This window comes from Falco naumanni, chromosome 10, assembly GCF_017639655.2.
Source record: "Falco naumanni isolate bFalNau1 chromosome 10, bFalNau1.pat, whole genome shotgun sequence".
Lineage (NCBI taxonomy): Eukaryota > Metazoa > Chordata > Aves > Falconiformes > Falconidae > Falco > Falco naumanni.
The window spans coordinates 16598555-16617039 of NC_054063.1; the positions used below are offsets into that span (position 1 = coordinate 16598555).

At 44.1% G+C, this 18485-nt stretch overlaps 2 protein-coding genes across 3 annotated transcripts in view; one reads left to right on the forward strand and one right to left on the reverse strand.

Annotated features, from left to right (window-relative positions):
* Positions 1–11755, reverse strand: DHCR7 (7-dehydrocholesterol reductase). Of its 2 annotated transcripts, none has more exons than XM_040608232.1 (8): positions 11501–11755; positions 6335–6441; positions 5227–5449; positions 4403–4493; positions 3580–3793; positions 2912–3116; positions 1898–2029; positions 1–1299 (listed from the first exon to the last, which is right to left on the reverse strand). In XM_040608232.1, the coding sequence occupies exons 1-8, from the start codon at positions 11753–11755 to the stop codon at positions 835–837; spliced, it is 1692 nt and encodes a 563-aa protein (XP_040464166.1). In that variant the 3' UTR covers positions 1–834. The 2 variants fall into 2 exon arrangements, with proteins under 2 accessions (XP_040464166.1, XP_040464167.1); XM_040608233.1 differs by lacking the exon at positions 11501–11755 and adding an exon at positions 10835–10948 and having other exon boundaries at positions 6335–6438.
* The window catches only part of NADSYN1 (NAD synthetase 1), a 19198-nt gene continuing 12439 nt past the window's right edge, over positions 11727–18485 (forward strand). The window contains exons 1-8 of the mRNA XM_040608231.1: positions 11727–11838; positions 11982–12042; positions 12484–12600; positions 13495–13548; positions 13923–14012; positions 14882–14933; positions 15685–15773; positions 17256–17373. Coding sequence (XP_040464165.1) covers positions 11754–11838; positions 11982–12042; positions 12484–12600; positions 13495–13548; positions 13923–14012; positions 14882–14933; positions 15685–15773; positions 17256–17373 — 666 coding nt within the window. The 5' untranslated portion in view covers positions 11727–11753. The remainder of the gene's footprint in view (positions 11839–11981; positions 12043–12483; positions 12601–13494; positions 13549–13922; positions 14013–14881; positions 14934–15684; positions 15774–17255; positions 17374–18485) is intronic.

Consider the following 18485-nt stretch of genomic DNA (forward strand, 5'->3'; position numbering starts at 1 on the left):
TTCTGTATAATTAACATTGTTTCCAGCACAAAGTGAAGACATTGCCCCATACCAGCTACTATGAAGAAAATTAACTCTATCCCAGCCAACACCTGCACAGCTCAGTATCCTCACAAAGCAAGTTTGGTTTCAGTATCAAAGTTAACGAATCAGTTGGTCATGCACTGTATTCTGAGACGCCATAAAAAAACTTCATTTTTGAGCTATACCGATTTGTACCAACTTTCACAAACACTTGTATTGGATTACAACAATCTTCTCCCACCACCCCCCCCCGCCCCCCCCCCCAGTTTAGGATCAAGTTCCCCAGTTCAGTGTTTCCTCAGCTAACCTCTTGAAAAAGCAATAAACAATATAAAGCCTTTGGGAAGTTACTAACTATAGGTTACGAGTGTCACAAGCAACCACATAATACAACTTCTTTCATGAAGAGATCACAGAACTATTTTCTTCCTCTCCTAAATCACTGGAAACTGGCTGCAGAACCCTGCTACTCTGCAGGGTAAGGCCACCCCGCCAGCTTCAGGAGATTTCAGGAGTCTCAATACATGCAACTTTTCTTCAATTCCAAGTTAATTTTGAGAGAGGAAAAAAGTTCCAAGTAAAAGAGTCGTCTAAAAAACCAGGACACTTCAGTGCGTCATTTCTTTTACTTTAAATACAGTCTGCCTTCACGTTCATTTAGTACAAGGATTACTCTCCAGCTACCTCTTCTCCTTCAGAATAGCACGACTGTCCTTTACGAAGTGTTGTTAGTTTAACTATGTGGATAAACTCTCTTCACCTCAAAAAAAAAAAGTTTCTTTTTTCTTTCCCCCAAATCCTGTGTTAGCCTTAAAATATTCCTGGTATGAGCCGGCAAGGCACTGTAGCAGTGTAGCGCTTCCAGTCCTTCCCATATTTGCTGTAACAACGGTGTTCATCCCTAATGCAGCGGTGGGTTAACAGAATAGCCATATAAACAATGTAAAAGTAAGGCAAGATGTGTTCAAACCCACAAGCCAGGCAATAGGCCAGGGAGCCCATCAAATCTCCCGTGTAGTTAAAATGGCGTGCCCACCCCCAGAATCCCGAGGTCAGCAGTTTGCTGTAGTACTTGGTCCCATCCACAGACATGTACGAGCACTCAATATACTCTGGTTTCTTCCCCCATATCTTGCAGTTGCCGTTTGTACGACGGAAGAGGTCCTTCTGGTGGTTGGTCATTCTGAAGATGTAATAGCCAGCCAAGCCCAACAACAAGATCCCTACGGCATTAGCTGTGCACAGCTGGACAGGGTGGTAAACCAAGTACAAACCCTGGGGAGCAGAAAGAGAGACAATCAGTGATTTACTTCAAATACATGCTCAGGATGCCAGATTAATTCCTTGACCTACAGTGACCCAGAACAGAGCAGCAGAAGCAAGGAAACCCACCCTACTAGTAAAACCGTGGAAATTTTTCAGAAAGCTGCATCCTACATTTAATTTCTCTCTCTCCCCAAAATTGCATTTCTTAGGTAGAACAAGACGACAGAAGTTGCAAGGATGCAAACAAACCAGGACAGAAGGAAAAAAAAACAGAAACAAAACCAAACCAAACCCACACCAAACCTAACCATCCTTAGCATGCAGGAGTACAAAAAGGGACTTAAAGGATTTAAAAAACCATACAGAACAGACAAAAGAGATAGTGACAGAAGAGGGCACAAAAGAAGGGGAGTAGAGGACAAGATGTCAGTTCTGTGCAGGGACAGTAAGCCTTCCTACAAGTGAATCATTGTGGAAGATGTAATGCTTACTCAACATTCAAACTGTTTAGAAACAATTTAAGATACAAATCAAACTGTGGGGGAGAATTGTTTTCTGAAAAGTTTTTTTCCTTTTAGCCTAAACACATATTGTACCACATTTTTACCTGCAAAGTATAGAGGTAAGGCAACCAAACACAGTCTCCCCAGCCCAAATACCATCCAAAATGATCATGGCAGATATCAATGGTTTTCAAATACCAGGCTTCATTCCAAAAGAAGTCCAAAACATAAATACCCTGAAACAGAATGGTTTCACATTAAAAACAGAAGACTCCCACCAGTTACCCTGCTTAATAGCATCAACCTAATCCTTCTGTGCTGTCTCATGATCTCAAACTGATTCGCATTTTTCCACTAACACCTCAAAAACAGGGTATTAACAGGAACGTATCACACAAATACACTCCATCTAGATAGATAAAGCGGTAAGTAATGCAAAGCAGAATTAACCAAGATGACTAAGGCAAGTGTGCTGCTGAAGGACATATACTTCAGAAGTGTACTCGTATTTGACCACCCCTCCCTCTCTTCAGCTTAAAGAGTCTTATGCTTACAGAGAGGGAGAATAGAACTTCTGTCGAGCAGGCTTCTATCAATGAATAAATCCAAACTAATATCTGTACTTACTACTTCAGGGTCTCTTCAGTAGAAAGAACAGCACCTGACTGGCTGTTTTTAGGCATGGCATTATTTATTTTAGGCATTCTCCCACACAAAGAAAAGTTCACTGCAGTGCTGCCCTCAAAAAACCCTGCCCAATCTTGCTCCAATGAAAGCCATGGAATTTGTCATTGGTTTTAGATTCAATATCAGGCTATGGCTGTTTCCAGAACATAGGCTCAGAAAAGCATTTCTTAATTTAAGTTTACACTGAAATCTGCTGGTGCAGACATGACCATACCACTGCTGGCACTCTGAATGAGTACAGCGGAGTATTTACAGTGGCACCCTGAATGAATACAAGTTCCCAAAGAAGCAAGTCCCAGTGCATCATCACTAAAAGAGGTTATTCAGGCCACAAAAAACTGTTTAAGTTCCATTTCAATGCAAGGAGTTTTTTCTTCTTTAACACTAGTTTATTTCCAAACCGGTTTCTTACTTTCTTCCTCTGATTTTACCTGAAGGACATTGACAAGGATCATGGAGTTAGTTACTTGACCATACAGCTCCTGTTGTTTAGCAGCATAGGAAAGGTTAATTAGAGTCCAGGCTACAATACCAGGGCGGCCATTGAAGAACAGCTTGAAATCAAACCACTTTCCTATTCGAGGGTTAAATTCAATCCCCATCATGTAGTCGTAAAAGAAGTTGCTAGTGAATTTGCTAGAAAGCACAAAAAATTAGAAACATACATAGTTATACACAAATACAGTTCATTACTATTCTGACTATACATTTCAGATTCACTTGTTGCAATGATAATAAAAATAAATCCATATAATATTGTGCAAGATAACACAAATTGACCCAACCGAAACATTACATTAGTAGAGATAAATTTTAGCTTCAGAAGTACCCTAGTTTATTCTTGGTAACACTTTTGAACTGTCTATAACCTTACTTACTTGTCACAAACAGGATGGATTTATCTGTGACACTAGGGCTGCCAGTCACATGACATATAGCATGAAACACAGAGGATGATGCTAATAAAGCAAAGAACCACACTCATATATTGGCCTATCTATTTGTGCCAATAAAATACATTCTCTCATTATGATTCTGTGCAGCATTCACTTCATATGTCCAATCACCTAGCCTTCTCTCATTATTAAAAATCACATACCAGTCTTTGGCATTGGTAGGGAAAAAGTAGCCTTTAATCATTGCAAACGTGGAAACTGCATATCCCAGGATATTGGCACACCACAGGAGAGGAATCCAGTTGTCAAAAATGATGGTAGGCGAGAAGCAGTGGAAGTAATAGGCATTTGCAAACCAAAGCACGTGGGTAATGATCCAAGCCTGAAGTCCATTGATTTCATACTTATTCACTACACCTATAATATGACGAAAGATTTGAATGTGAGTGCCATGTCACTAATACAGCTTTTTATTAATATGGATATGCATCAAATATAGAGAGGCTTAATCAAGTGCCCATGAAATGGCCTCATTCTCCTCACCCTCCCAATTAAATATCTTGTGGCACTCTTCTGAAAGTTTCATTACACGCTGCTGTAAACATCAGGCTTTGTTAGGCTGAGTTTTTCTCTTCACTCTGACTTCACAAAACAGTGAATTTGGTATCTCTCCTAAAGCTGACTAAGTAACAAGTACCTTAGCTTCAGCAGGTGCAACGGCATTGTCAAACACTAACAACAGCCCACTGCTGATTTTAAGCACCAAAATTATCAGTCCGTATTTTTCCATTGCTGGTGTGGTACCTGCTGTATCAATAGTTTTACTATGAGGTAGAAATTCTAGGATTTATTCTAAAAGATGACTTTGTTTTTTTATTTTTGTTTGAAGTAAACATATGAGGAAGATGAAAGCATTTATGTCCACTTCTCCTCCAGCTATTTATGGGTTATTAGAGACTCTAAGTAAAGAAATGCTTTAATTTTAAAAGATTGTACAGTGTGCATATATTCTAAGGAAGAACTTACCAGCAGGGGTGACAGCACCTTCTTGTACACCTCCTACATATCCAGGAAGAAGTTTATGGCAGAAATCAGGAAGGAACACATACAAAACCACCTAGAAGAAAGAGAATCTATTAACAGCAAAACCACACAAGACAGAACCCCCAAAACCACTATCCCTTTCATATGCATACTAAATATAACACAAGGCAGTTTCAATTAAGTACTAGATAAGCAAACACAGCAAGATTTAGCTGCAGTGATTTTAGACTACTAACGTATCCAAGCTGTTAAACAATTCAAAATATGTACTTCAGGTATGGTTGTCATCCTTTTTTGGTGGGGAAGCAGGAGAGCTGGTAACTCAGATCAGGTCCTTATCCTTTTATTTTCAAGTTTATCTGTGTTATATGTAAGTTGCTTTCCAATTTGGAAAAAAATTGGAGTAGTTTGGTAAGGCTAAAGATATTTTAGTCATGTAAGTTTTATTTCATCCATCAAGTCCTCTTTTAATGTCTGCCTGTTGAAAATACCACTCCTCCCCAGTGTTAGTTTATGACATATTTATTGTGTATTAATTGAAAACAAATGGGTATTGCTGTTACATAGTTGCTTTTTCTTAAAAAACACATCAAGGAATATGTCACACAAGGAATATTTGTGTATGTTCCTGACATTTATTTTTCAAGTGCATAAGCTTCCTTTGGATTCCAAAGAGCCATGGAAAGTGAGGAACACCAAAGAGTAAATGCCAGTGAGACATTCCATTATCCTTCACGTAAAAGGATTCATCAGACAGCTATTTGAAAAACCAACCACTTTATCTAGATCATAACTCAATACTATACCTGGAAAGCGACCCAAAGGGTATAGATGCCAGCAGCCCTATAGGTCAGTCCAGGAGTCTTGTTCCAGATGTCAGACAGATGTTTATTCCCCGTGAGCAAGTCAACGAGTGGGTCAATCAGAGAGCACTGGTACTGGTCACAGGACATTATGAAGTAATATGTGATAAGTGGTGCAAACATGAGCAGGAAAAGGATGCTTGCCAAGGAAAACCAGTCCACTTCCCTGTAATTCAAAACAGAGCATTTTTTTCCGGAGCCTTCAGCTAGGGAAGTGGTTTAATTAAGTCAGGCAATCATTTTGGTGGACCTGCTAGTCTAACCAGATGAAAACTGAAAATGTTTTCAGGGCATGCAAATTTCTTTGGGTCGAATCGCTATAAAAAACTTAGTACGTTACATACTTTACCACAAGCTGTTACAAAACTATGCTAGCTGATCAGAGCAACAGACCAGATAATACCTCTCCTCCAAAAAGCAGGCTTATTACAACCTTCATGTTTTTGGTGACAGTCACGGGTATAACTGGTATTCAGCTGGAAGTGGTAACAGGATCATAAAAATATTATGCGAAGTGTGGAAACACAGAAAAGACAGATCTTGGGCAGGCGTTAGTTGAACTGGCTCTACCACACACTGCCTGTAGTGGCAAGCCATGTAAACACCCATGGCTGTTTCCAGCTGCAATACAATATTAATACTTGCACAAGTCTTTGAGAACACAGATACGAGTCATAAATCTTGCTACAGCAGGAGACGTCAGATAGCAATACCACAGATGGATGCCTGTTTTCCAAATCTCAGGAAACACTTTGTTTGGCCTTTGATAGAACTACAGATTTTGCTGATTTTTATGATTCACTTTCCTTTTTCTGCAAGGAGGACTGTGTTTTAACCCAAGCCATCTGGCAAGCTCTCTATCTTAAAAATCTTGAAGAACTCTTCTTTGGCATCTGTCACTACAGCTCATTATCCATGAGCATTCAAGAGAAGGGCAATGCAACAATCTGTTACTAACAGAGTGAAGTTTAAAAGGAATGTAGCATCTGTAAGTCCAAGTATGAACCAATTTGAAATACAATGACTAATCAAGGTCATCAGCTTCTCTCACCATGCTCTTCCCCACTGGACTTGAGATGTTTGAGTACCATTTTGGGTACTCTTGTGTTTTCTTTCTTCAGAAGGCTTTTTCTCCTGATGGGCTGCCATGTTGTCCTGTATGAAAGAAAATATTGATGGTGTTACTTCAGCTGGTTCTCAGTAATTCTTATAGCTCTACAGAAGAAAAACACAAACAAAAGTTATTAAAAATTATTGTACAGCGTTCTGATTGCAAGAAATTTGTGGGAGGAGGGTAGGAAGGTAAAATTGCTTCCCAATTCCTTATGATCTTGTATCAGCAAAACAATTACAACACTGATGTTTAAGTAATCTGTGATACTTCTTGCTGTTAATGTCTTTTAATATACATTGTATAATATATCGCTTATTACTTACATGTGAGATGCAAGGGGGAAACCCTGTTTTGCCCCACTCTTTTAAACCTCTGAAAACAAAGTGTTGTAACTAACTGCCTTTCTTAATAAGAGAAATTGCTACTGTTAGTACCTGTACTGAACCTTGGCAAATTGTGCACTTTTCCCCAGACCGCTTGCTCCATTATGTGTTAGCTACGTCAAAAAAAAACAAGGCAACAGTTTATAATCCCATCTAAATCAGAAATCAGTGGGAATGGAGAATGATGTACAAGGCAACAACTAATTCTCTCTGTGGAATATGCTTTATAGTTTTCTTCTGCTTTTGCACAAATACTATTTTTGTTCAAGACCATAATCCCATAACCTGAACATTCGGTAATCCCACCTCAAAAAAAAAAAAAAGTAAGAAAAAAGGAAAGGTATTTTTCCTGAACTTTATTTCATGGGACGATAGACTATAAAAGATGTGGAGTACTGTAGCTAACCATTCAGGGGGCAATTTCCTAAAAATTGTTTGTTTTGTACTTTTTCAGGCTTTGATGTTTTAACTGAAACCAGAAACTAGCAGTTATTTCCACTGAAACAGAAATGACCACAAAACACACAGTCAGGGGCCTGAGGACACCAACGGGCCTTCCTGTCCCTGCCAGGCCTGGCCCAGGGCTTCCCCTGACCCCCACGTGTGAGCTGATGGCCTCGGCCTTGCTGGCCCTGTCACCACAGCCCTGCCTGGCTTTCAGGGGACCTGGCCCTGACCTGCGCACTGACTGCCTGGCTTGACCTGCCTCGTCACCATGAACTTCACTGATCACCTGGACTTGGTTGAACCTGGCCGTAATCTCTGCGCCAGCCCTGCTCACCTCATGGAGGTACTACGGGACTGACAGGCAAGCCCCTGCCTGCAGCCGTGCTATCCCCCCTGAGCTCCCTGCTCCCGGCCCCTTCGCGAGCAGCAGGCACTCACTGCTCCCCGACACGCTCAGAGAAAGGAAGGTCCTTATTCCGGCACCTAGGCAGATCTCAAACACCATCAACCCAGCCACAGGGACAACACGTCACCCTCAGATTCCAAATACGTAGTATGCTACTCTGCAGAAGTCTCCACACTTCAAAAACACCGCTTATTTTCAGAAGTAATCCGCAAAGAAGTCTTATCACTCCCCTTTGCCAACCTGGTTAGGTAGAAATCCTAAGCAAAGAATGCAAGAAGATATACGGGTAGCAGGAAGCTCATGTTATTTACTATTTCCAGTACCATAAGAGCTAACTATCACCCTATCTTCCAGCGGAAACATTGAAGAATATGGTCAGACTTCCAACTTAGATTTGATCCAGAGGTCTACATCTTTCCAGGTATCAATACTTTCACAACAAGGTTTCTAAAGCAAGTAATGAAACAACCTCAAGAGGAGATTATTGATCACATACAAGAAGAAGAAAGGCAGGACAGGAGATGCACGGTATCAGGGTTATGGAGTGTGGGAGCCTACTCCAGCTGTTTGTGTTGGTTTTACTTTACAACAGTAGTGGAAATTCTTACAAGGAACAGTTATAACACTTTAAGAATTTTACCAAGATAGAAGATGATTCAGGAATCATCAGAATTGGAACTATTTAGGTCACATGAAGCCTTTGACAACATTTAGTCCAACCTTGCCCTTCCTGAGAGCAAGGACAACTTAAAACAGGTCACTCAGTGCCTTGCCCAGTTAAATTTTCAGTATTTCCAAGGATTCTACATGATTTGTCAGTCCTACTGAAACACTGGGCCTCTTTGAGACCCAGAACAGAAAACTTAGGTTGAACATTTTCACAGCATTTAATTTTAATTTTGTTTTGGATTCTTAAGAAGTCAAATAGCCCAGCAACTTGCAGTGCTCAGCATAGTAGATTTCAAAACTCTGCTCCCTCTGCTGAGCACTCATAAAAAGCCTGCATGCAGCTGGCAGCACCTGGGGTTTTGTGCAAGATACACACAGAGTTCATCATTAATCCTACCAGACAGCGCAGACACAAGACAATCATCCAATTAGTAAAACTGGGAACTGGCTAGATGTGAAAGGCTGGCATTCAATAGGTTACATATGGGATCCATGTTTTCCTCCTATTTAAAGGCTAATAATTGCCACCAAGTTTTGCCCTTCTACAGAGTAATTTGAGCAACAAGTGCCTGCTTAGGACTACTCCCCTAAACAAATACATCCCAGTCTGACAGACGGCTACTCTGGCAGTAACAAATTCTCAACGTTCAGAACTATTCCCACATCACTTAACAGATGCTAACATTTCTAGATCAAGATTCTCATTGAAATTATACTCCTACTAACTTCTATAAATGCAAGCTTTCTGTTACCCCACTAAACACGCCCCAAATATTGCTTTCCTAAACCCTTAGTGTAACGGGTTGATCATGGCTGGAGGCCAGGTGCCCACCAAAACCGCTCCATCACTCCCCTCCTCAACTGGCCAGGGGAGAGAAAATACAATAAAAGGCTCATGGGTCGAGGTAAGGACAGGGAGAGATCACCCAGCAATTAAGTCACAGGCAAAACTGGCTTGACTCAGGGAAATGACCTTATTTTATTACCAATCAAATCAGAATAGGATAATGAGAAGTAAAAGCTAAATCTTAAACCACCTTCCCACAACCCCTTGCCCTTCCTCCTGTGCACAACATCACTCCCAATTTCTCTACCCGCTCCCCTGGGGCAGTGCTGAGAGATGAGGAATGGGGGCTGTGGTCAGTCCATCACACGGTGTCTCAGTCACTCCTTGCTCCTTACACTCTTCCTCTGCCCTAGCATGGGTCCCTCCCATGGGAGACAGTTCTCCACAAACTTCTCCAACGTGGCTCCTTCCCAGAGGCTTCAGTTCTTTTACATGCTCCGGCATACGTCCCTTCCACAGGCCCAGCCTGCTCCAGCATGGGTCCCTGTGGGGTCACACGTCCTGCCAGCAGCCCTGCCCCAGCCCAGGCTCCTCTCTCTAGAGGGCCATAGGCCCTGCCAGGAGCCTGCTCCATTGTGGGCTGCCCACAAGGCTGCTCCTTCAGGCACTGCCATGCTCTGGTGTGGGGCCCTCTGCTCCTGCACCTGGAGCCCCTCCTGCCTCCTTCCTCACTGACCCTGATGTCTGCAGAGCTGTGGCTCCCAGGTATTCTCACTCCTACCTCCCAGCTGCAGTTGTACTGGGTTTCCCCTCACCCCTCTTTTAAATACACTATCCCAGAGGTGCTACCACCACTGCTGATGGGCTCAGCCTTGGCCAGCAGCCGGTCCATCTCTGAGCTGGCTGGCATCGGCTCTGTCAGACACGGGGACAGCTCCTGGAAGCTTCTCACAGAAATCACCCCTGTAGTCCCCCTGCTAACAAAAACCTTACCGTGAAACCCAACACACTTAGTCTGCTTCTTAACAAGATCCTGAAGCAAAATTCACAAGTCAACTATCACCTGCACGGTGAACTCCTGAGACTCACTCTTCCTTGAGTCCAAACTTCAGGGCCTAACGATGCAGTACGGTGTTACTGCTCACACTGCGTTAAAAGAATAACCATGCCAACCACACAGTCATTTGGGAGCTCTCCCCATTTGGTGCCTGAGCCACCCATCACAGAGTAAAGTTTGCGTAAAGTCCTTTCAAGCAACAATAATACACATGGGTGATGCTTTTCATCAGCATGCTCTGGACTTATCGAAGAGAACCTCAAACATGTGGAAATGAGGCAAACAACCTACTTTTAGATTTTGTCCTACAAAGATAAGGCAGACTGCTGTCCGTTCACATGTATTGTAAAGGAAAACCCCTAGCTAACGTGTGGAGCCCGGCGTTTCACCCAGGAGAGGGGCTGAGGCACGGGCAGCACCCCCCCACGCCAGCCGCCCCTGCGAGGCACGGCGGGGGCAGCACTGGGAAATGCAAGCCAACCTCGGGGCTCTGGGAGCCCGCATCGAGCCGACAGGACCGCAAACGCTCCCCTCCCACGCCGCTTCGCCCCGGCGCCAGCCCGCTCCTCGCCAGGGCCCGGCACGGCTCTCAGCGAAGCGCCCACCCGCGCACCCGCCCCCCGCGCTCGGAGGGGCCCGCCGGTGGGGCGGCAGCCGCCCGCTAACCCGGCGGTCAGGGACCACTTACGAGGCGCGGCTGGCGGTGTCGCCCGGCTGGCGGTGTCGCCCGGCCGGTGCGGCGCTCCTCAGGTGCGGAACGGAGCGGCGCGCCCAGCACCCCCCGGCAGGTGCCCGCGGCGGCCCCGCCCTCCTCAGGGCGGTGCCTCCCCGCGCTGACCAATCCCCGCCGCGCCTCGCGCCCCGCCCCTCCGCGCCTCCCCGCGCTGACCAATCCCCGCCGCGCCCCGCGCTCCGCCGCGCCGCCGCATTGGCGGAGCGCGCTCAACCCATGGGCTGAGGGGCCGGAGCGGGCGGGGCGCGGCGCCGGCAGCCGGCTGGGTGCTCGCGGGGCGGGGGAGCGGCGGGACCCGCAAGCGGGGCCGCGCGTTTTGCGCGGAGCGGTTTGTCCGCAGCGGGAGGGTGTAGCTCAGGGCCGGTGCCGTGAGAACACCCGCACGGTAACGGGTGGCCAGAAGGCTTGATTCAGCCACCGCGCGGGAAAGGTGGCGGCAGAGGTCTTGGAAGAAGGAGCTGCTGCCCAAGGAGGCAGCGGAATGAACCGGGAAGCCCGTTCGCGGGTGTCACGGGAGGGACGCCAGGCGGGGCGGCACTCCGCGCTGCTGCGGACTTTGCGCCCTGAAAGCCGCCCGGGTGGTGCCGGGGCGTGACAACGCGCGGTGCCGGGCGCTGCCCCCGGTACCTGCACGCTGAGCTCGTTCCGAGGGGCTCCTCCGATGCCTGGGGGATGCGCGGCTGCAGGCAGCGGGCAAGGGAATGCCGCCGAGGAGGAGCCACGCCGGGGGCTCGGCGGCCGCTCGCAACGAAACCGGCGTTTGCTCCGCTGCCAGTGCGCCCCGCGGTCGGAGGGGGGCGGGACGTACTGCCGAGTCCCGGCACCGCCCCGGAAGCGGCGGGGACATCGGCGGGGAGGCGGCAGCAGAGCCGCCATGGGCCGAACGGTGACCGTGGCCACCTGCGCCCTCAACCAGTGGGCTCTGGATTTTGAAGGCAACCTGGAGCGGATCTCCCGAAGTGAGTGGGGCGGCGGCAGGAGCGGGCTGGCAGCCCCCGGGCGGCGGGCGAAGCCGTGCCGGCTCCTCGGGGCCCGGCGCCGCGGGCGGGGGCTGCACGGCACGCCGCGGCACGGCACGGTCGTTAATTCGGTGCTTTTCCAGGTATCGGCATCGCAAAGAGCAAAGGAGCCCGGTATCGGCTGGGGCCAGAGCTCGAAATCTGGTAAGATCGGTTCGCTGGTTCCGCGTGCGGTGCGTGCGGGCGCGTTCCCGGGCGCGCAACAGCATCAGCCCCGCGGCACTGCAGCGCCGGGCCGTACTGGCGGCTGGCGGCGCGGAGGAAACGGGGCAGCTGCGAGCCCCGGCTCGTTTCTCTTACCTTGGAAGCGTGAGAGGTCCGCCCGTAATTCTGGACCTGTTTCAGCGAGTCTTCCTTCGCAGAAACTCGTTTCTCCCAGGCCCAGGCTGCTGCCCTGGGAAGGAGCACCCCGGCGGTGCCACCGGGTTTTTTAAATGCTGTCGGTGGTGGTGGTGGGGGGTGTGTTGGTGGCGCTGCTGCTTCGTGCTCTGTGTAAATTGCCTGTGCGGACGAGGGGTGCCTTGCCCGAAGTAGTTCTGGTGCCAATTCAGCTGAATTTTGTATTTCTGATGTTTTTGTGCGCAGTGGTTACGGCTGCTCAGATCACTATTATGAGTCTGACACGCTCTTGCATTCCTTTCAAGTTCTGGCAAAGCTTTTGGAGTCTCCAGCTACTCAAGATATTATCTGTGATGTGGGAATGTAAGTATTTTTGTGTACATGTGACAGAGGGGTAGGGCTTTGGGGACTGCTACCTCTGCTGTGCTTCTGGGGAGTGATGGCTCTGCACCAAACTTTTAAACACATGTTGGGAGCTGCACTGCTTTGCCTTTGGATTACCATGACTAGGACTGCGGCATGCAAAACACTTTCTGGAAGGGTAATCTTTTCACAGAGTTCTGGTGGTTGAGTCCTTGAAGAGAGAAATAGGAAAATTGCAGTTATTTATTGGGAGCCTTGATGGCTGGGCCCTATTGCCATGGGTAGGACATTGTATTATATGCAAAGCAAATTTTGTATAAAGTTTCATATAGGTTTTTGTATAAAGCAAAGGGCTTTATAAATCGACTCTCTCTCAGGATATCAGGGCTGATGTAACTTGCTTTGATTAGCAGACATCTTTAAGCAATATACGTGCATGCCAAAATCACTGTAGCCATTGTAAGTCATGTGCTGACGTTGAAGAGCGATAAATTATAACTGCAGAATTACCATGTACACCTACTTGTTAGTATTGATATAAATGTGTAAAGCTAGCTTTATTTTGAATTAGCCTGGTAGCATCGTAGGATGTCAGGTTTGATGGAGTTAGCCCAGCCAGGGGGATTCTTCTGTTTCTAAGGCACGTCAGCAATCTGGTAGTACTTGATATATCTGAGACTGACGGAATGGTCAGTAAGTCTGATTTTTGCAAACAACTATTTGAAATAAAAAATTAGAAGCTAAAACTTGATGTATTGTTTTAATTCTCTTTAGTGATACGATGTAAAAATGTTGTCTTGAAATAGCTTTTGTGCAGTGAAGTCGATTCTGTAGCGCTCTTCTATTTCATTTAATGAGCTTAGCCACTACTACCTTTGCTTCTTATTTTCACAGGCCTGTTCTGCACAGAAACGCTCGCTACAACTGTCGAGTGATCTTTTTAAATAAGTGAGTAGTTCTTCATGGCGTTTTATGAGATAATACATTGGCGTATCCTTTGTGAGACCTGTTGGGCCTTCAAGAAAGATTCTTCAGGGCTGTGTAGTGCAATGGAGTTGTCTTCCTATCTGCTAGATTTTGGAGAGACAATGAATGTCTTTTTTCTTTCTGAATTTGTAGAAAATAAATTTCCACCTCTTTCTGAAAGACCCCAGAAAAAAACCCTTAAGTTTGCAAATAGCAACTTTAAAATTATAGTATTTAGTAGTTTTTTAATGTACATCATGATAGAGAAAAAGATGTGGTATTAATCAGTGTTCTTATTTAGTCTCGTTTGGCTGTACATCAGGCCTTGACTTGCCCCTTGTTTTCTGTGTTTTAAGAAAAATTCTTCTGATCAGACCGAAAATATCATTGGCAAATACAGGAAACTACAGGGAACTTAGATGGTTTACCCCGTGGAACAAAGCAAGGTAGGCTGACCACCATTAAAACTGTTTTTAAAACCACAACTTGCTGTTTGCAGCTACAGCAGGAGGACTGAAATCTCTACAGCGATGCTGCAGTGCTGCTAGAGGGTTAGCAGCAAGACAGAGTCAGCTCAGCTAGGTGATTGAAGCTCTGTTAGAAAGCTTATTAGGTACAGTCAAACTCTGAATCGCGGAGCTGGAAGTAAAACTGGCTGAACGATCCTGCCACCAGTGTAGTAGTGTTATTTTCTTTGTGTCTGCTTTCTAACTGTATGCAGCTCAGGGCTGGAAGAGCCTGTGTTTATGTGCTCATTTGCTGCATCCTGCTCAATATTGAACTGTAAAAAAATGTGAAATGGATGAACTCTGTCAGAATTTTAATGATCCTGCAAAATACGCTTGATGCTCATCTCTGAGGCCATGTGCTCATCCTGTAGTCAGGGAATGGTTGTAATTTGATGGTCTCGGTAAAGTACTTCTGAGAGCGCCTCTGCACATCTGTCGTCTTAACCCCACTCAGTTCTGGATGAGTTCTGAGTTACTCACGTAGTAATACTGCAAAAGGAGAAACTTTTGTTTGGTATTTGACTTGCATGTTGTGTTCTTTGTTAAGTCTAGTTTATCACTAGGATGGAGTTTACTAGGTTTACCATGCACTTCCAAAGCTAAGTGGGATGTTGCTAGCTTATAATCGTAACATTTCTAATTAATTTCAATTTTTTTAAAAATTTTTTTGAACATACACGGCCCTGTACAAATGCAGTACAATTTCTTTAGTCATTGTTAGAAGGTGAGAGAATGTGGAGATAAGAATCAGTTTTTATGCTGTGATTTACATAACGATGTATTCACAACCTATAAACCTGCTTTAGGCATGTGGAGGAATATTTTCTACCCAGGATAATTCAGGAAGTGACTGGACAGGTACGTTTCGAAAGCATTTTTTTCTTTCCTTTTTAACTTCAGCATCTTCCAGATTTAGCAAATTAATAGAATCTGTGGCATAAAACTGTAGTACACCAAATTGTGCTGTTTTTCATGTTGCAGATTCATAGGTTTCAGTGATAGTTCTCTGTTACATTAAATGGGAACATAATTTAATATTGTTTATGTTATTATTTGGCAGCAAAGCAAGTATATTTTAAATTTGCCACAGTTATTTGTATATACAGGACCTTGATTGTCTTATTTTGCACAATTCTGGTACTGAGTTTATCTGTGCTTGAGACTAGAAAGGAGTATGTGTTTTGAGGTAAAAAAATAAAATACAAAATTTCATCTCCTTGATTCAGAAGGGTCTAAAATTTAGGTTATTTCCTGCTAAAGCATGAGTGTGCTAGCAAAAGAGAATCTCTGTTTTGTAGATTGTTTAATTCAAAAGCAGTTGTCCTGCCCTGTCCTGAAGCAGAGCATTGGATCTGCGTACTACTGAAATTTCAACACAAAATTTCAGTATGATCCAGAAATTTGCATTTATGGAGTGTTTTTGTTGTTTTTTTTTTAAACTTAAACATTGTATAAAATGAAGGAAGGCGTAATGTGATTGATACTGACTCACTTATTTCACATTAGTGAGTATCCAACTTTTGTATTTTTTTTTTATTTTTAGTTAACTTTTTGAACTGAATAGACTCTTCTATTATGTATGTGTAAGGATGTTCTTGTTTTTTCTCAGGAAACTGTTCCTTTTGGGGATGCAGTGCTAGCAACCAAAGATACCTGTGTAGGAGCAGAAATATGTGAAGAACTCTGGGCACCGAACAGGTAAAGGAGAAGAAGAAATGAAAAGTAAACTAAAACATACCCTGGACCCATGAAATAAATGTTTGGGAAAATCTGCTTATTCTTCTATGTAGTATATCTTCCAGGAAGTGCCAGTAAGCTAAAATATCATTAGGAGCAATAAATACATCATGGGAAAGATCTCACTAGGCTAGGTGCAGCGTGGCAAAAGACGTTTTAAGTGGTTAAGCTAAATTCATTTGAAACAGAAGGTAGGAGAAAAATACAGAAAAGAAGCAGAATGCAGAAGTTGGCCTGAGGAAACAAATGACAGATAACGGGTGCTTGTATTCCAGGTACTGTTCAGCTTTAGTTCAACCCGAGGTTGAACTTTCCTCTCTGGATCCACCTCTATAATTTGATCTAGGATCAAAGCAACAAAGTTATTTTGTATCAGTTTGTAGTATTGATTCAGTCTGGTAATAATAATCCCCTATTATTGCCAGTTACTGTACCTAGTCTCAAAAATTTGAGACTACTAGTAGGTCTTTTTGTTTTATTTATTCTTTTTATCTTCGGCTTTAACCAACTTCTCCAAAGCATTCCACTTCACAGGCAAATTGAGCTCCCTTCTATTTGACAGGCTAGAGTGTAGGCTTCTAGGCAACCTCTTTGAGATGCATACTTAACTTTTTTCTGTTTAGCTGTTAGCTTAATCCTTTTGCTTGATTTTTTTTAACAAGCATCAGACAATGCATAAAGACAATGTGGAAGGAAACTACAAAAGTTCACAAAAGGAAAGCCAAGCCTAGTGCCCTTAAGTAATATTTCTTGTAACTATTCCAGTTCCTCTTACAATTTAAAGTTCTTCCCAAAGACAAGTAAGATCCCATTCACAAAGGTCTAGTGTGGTGTGGGAGTGGAGGTATAGTTGCATGAAAGCTGTTGCAGTTAACAGAAAATAAACAAAATGTTCCCAATGTTTTTACAAATCTCTGTTACAGAATTTCATCTCTTTGTAACTGTGGAAGGTGGGGTATGTTACAGACAAAGATGTGATTTTCTTTTTTTTTTTTTAGTAATTCTTTTGACATTGGAAAAGAAAAAAACAACAGAAGCCTTCTCTTTGTCGTGGTTCTGTTTGCTTATGCTTTTGGATTTACTAATAGAGAAGGAAGATGGGACGACTGATCTCACAAGAGTATCTCCACGTTGCCTTTTCAGACCAAGATTGTCTTGCTCTCTCTTTCTTTGAGACCCAGGCTTCTATAAAGCAGAAGGCACTTCATTTAGAACAGAATGAGCAAAAGCCCTTCTGCCTGCTGTGGCCATTACTGGTCTTTGACAGAAGAGTCAGGCAATGAGAGAAAACAGATGTAGAGTGCTGTCCTTATTTGAGCTAAGACATGCGGAAAGCTGACAATAACGTAGATGGTTTTATTTGTCCTTGGTTTTAAATGATACCTGCAGTATTCACAGCATAGTAGTGCCAGCTGAATTTTTTTCTGCCTTTTGCTTTGACAGCCCTCATATTGAAATGGGACTTGATGGTGTGGAAATTTTCACTAACTCTTCAGGGAGTCACCATGTGTTGCGGAAGGCTCACACCCGGGTGGATTTGGTGAATTCTGCCACAGCAAAGGTATACGGTTTTAAAAATATGTATTTATTTTGTTATGCACATCATTTTTTTTAAATTTTTTTTTCAAAACTATGTCCTCTCCTCTGACAGGACAGATAGTGAGTGTGGGGCCTTGACAGTCCTTGTTAGTTTCTTGCTTTCTTACCTATAAATGCTTTCCCTGATTGAATCAACTATAGGGGAAGACCTCTCTGGCTGTGGGACTGTACCTCTCTGGGGCACCCTGCTATATGTCATGCAGTGCTTCGCACTGTTTCCACCTCTGAGCCTAAATGCTGTTTGCTGGTCAGCTCTGTCTGGTCTGTGGAACAGTGAACTGAAGAGAGGCCATTTGGTATTTGTACGGGAATAGGGGAGATACAAACCTACCTGTGTGTGTGGGGCGAGCTGCCAGAAGAAATTTCACATGGGAGCAGGTAGTTCTGCACTGGCATGCCACCTACATCATCTGTCTTTCATGCACATCTATAAACGAGTCAGAATACCTTAAAACAGTTTGGTAACTCCCAGCTCTGAAGGATTTATCTGATGTCCTCCATGTTAATTCCATTAAAAGTTGAAGAAAAAAATACTGTGCTTGTATAATGGATAGAAAATAGTTAAATCAGAGTAATGGGCATTCAGTAATTGGAGGCATGAAGTGTTGAATCCATTGCATGCAGAGGATAATCAGCTGAAAGGGTGTTGTTGAATACGCATTCTGCATAAAGGGCAAACAACCAGGGGCTGTGGTTTCTCCCTGTAGTTATTTGTGCCTGAAGTCGCCCCCTTATGCAGTTATGTACGGAATTGGCAGCTCGTTGCCACTTGGTAGTTCCGTCAGCAGAGGGGGGTATTTTCCTGGCACAGACAGAACCATCCAAAACTCTTCTGTTTACTTGAAATAACAATTTCTTTCCCAATCTTTGGGGAAATGCTGGTAACTATACTGGGAAGGGGAAATAGAAATCCGTGTTTAAACTCAGGTTTCATTATTTTTTCCCCTGTTAGCTTCTTGCTTAAAATATATTCTGTCTTTCTACTTTGAAAGCTCTGTTTGTTTTAAAGAAGTGAAGACATTTATTTAGACTATAATCCCATCTAACAGTGATGGAACAGAAATGAAGTAAGGA

Bases quoted from the DNA above. Each gene is read 5' to 3' on its own strand.
- DHCR7 (XM_040608232.1), bottom strand. From the start codon at position 11,755: ATGGCGGCTCTGCTGCCGCCTCCCCGCCGATGTCCCCGCCGCTTCCGG. The intron at 3,794-4,402 runs GTAAGTTCTTCC...GTCATATTATAG, and splicing joins AGGTGCTGTCACCCCTGCTG to GTGTAGTGAATAAGTATGAA. The intron at 1,300-1,897 runs GTAAAAATGTGG...TCTGCTCCCCAG, and splicing joins CTTACCTCTATACTTTGCAG to GGTTTGTACTTGGTTTACCA.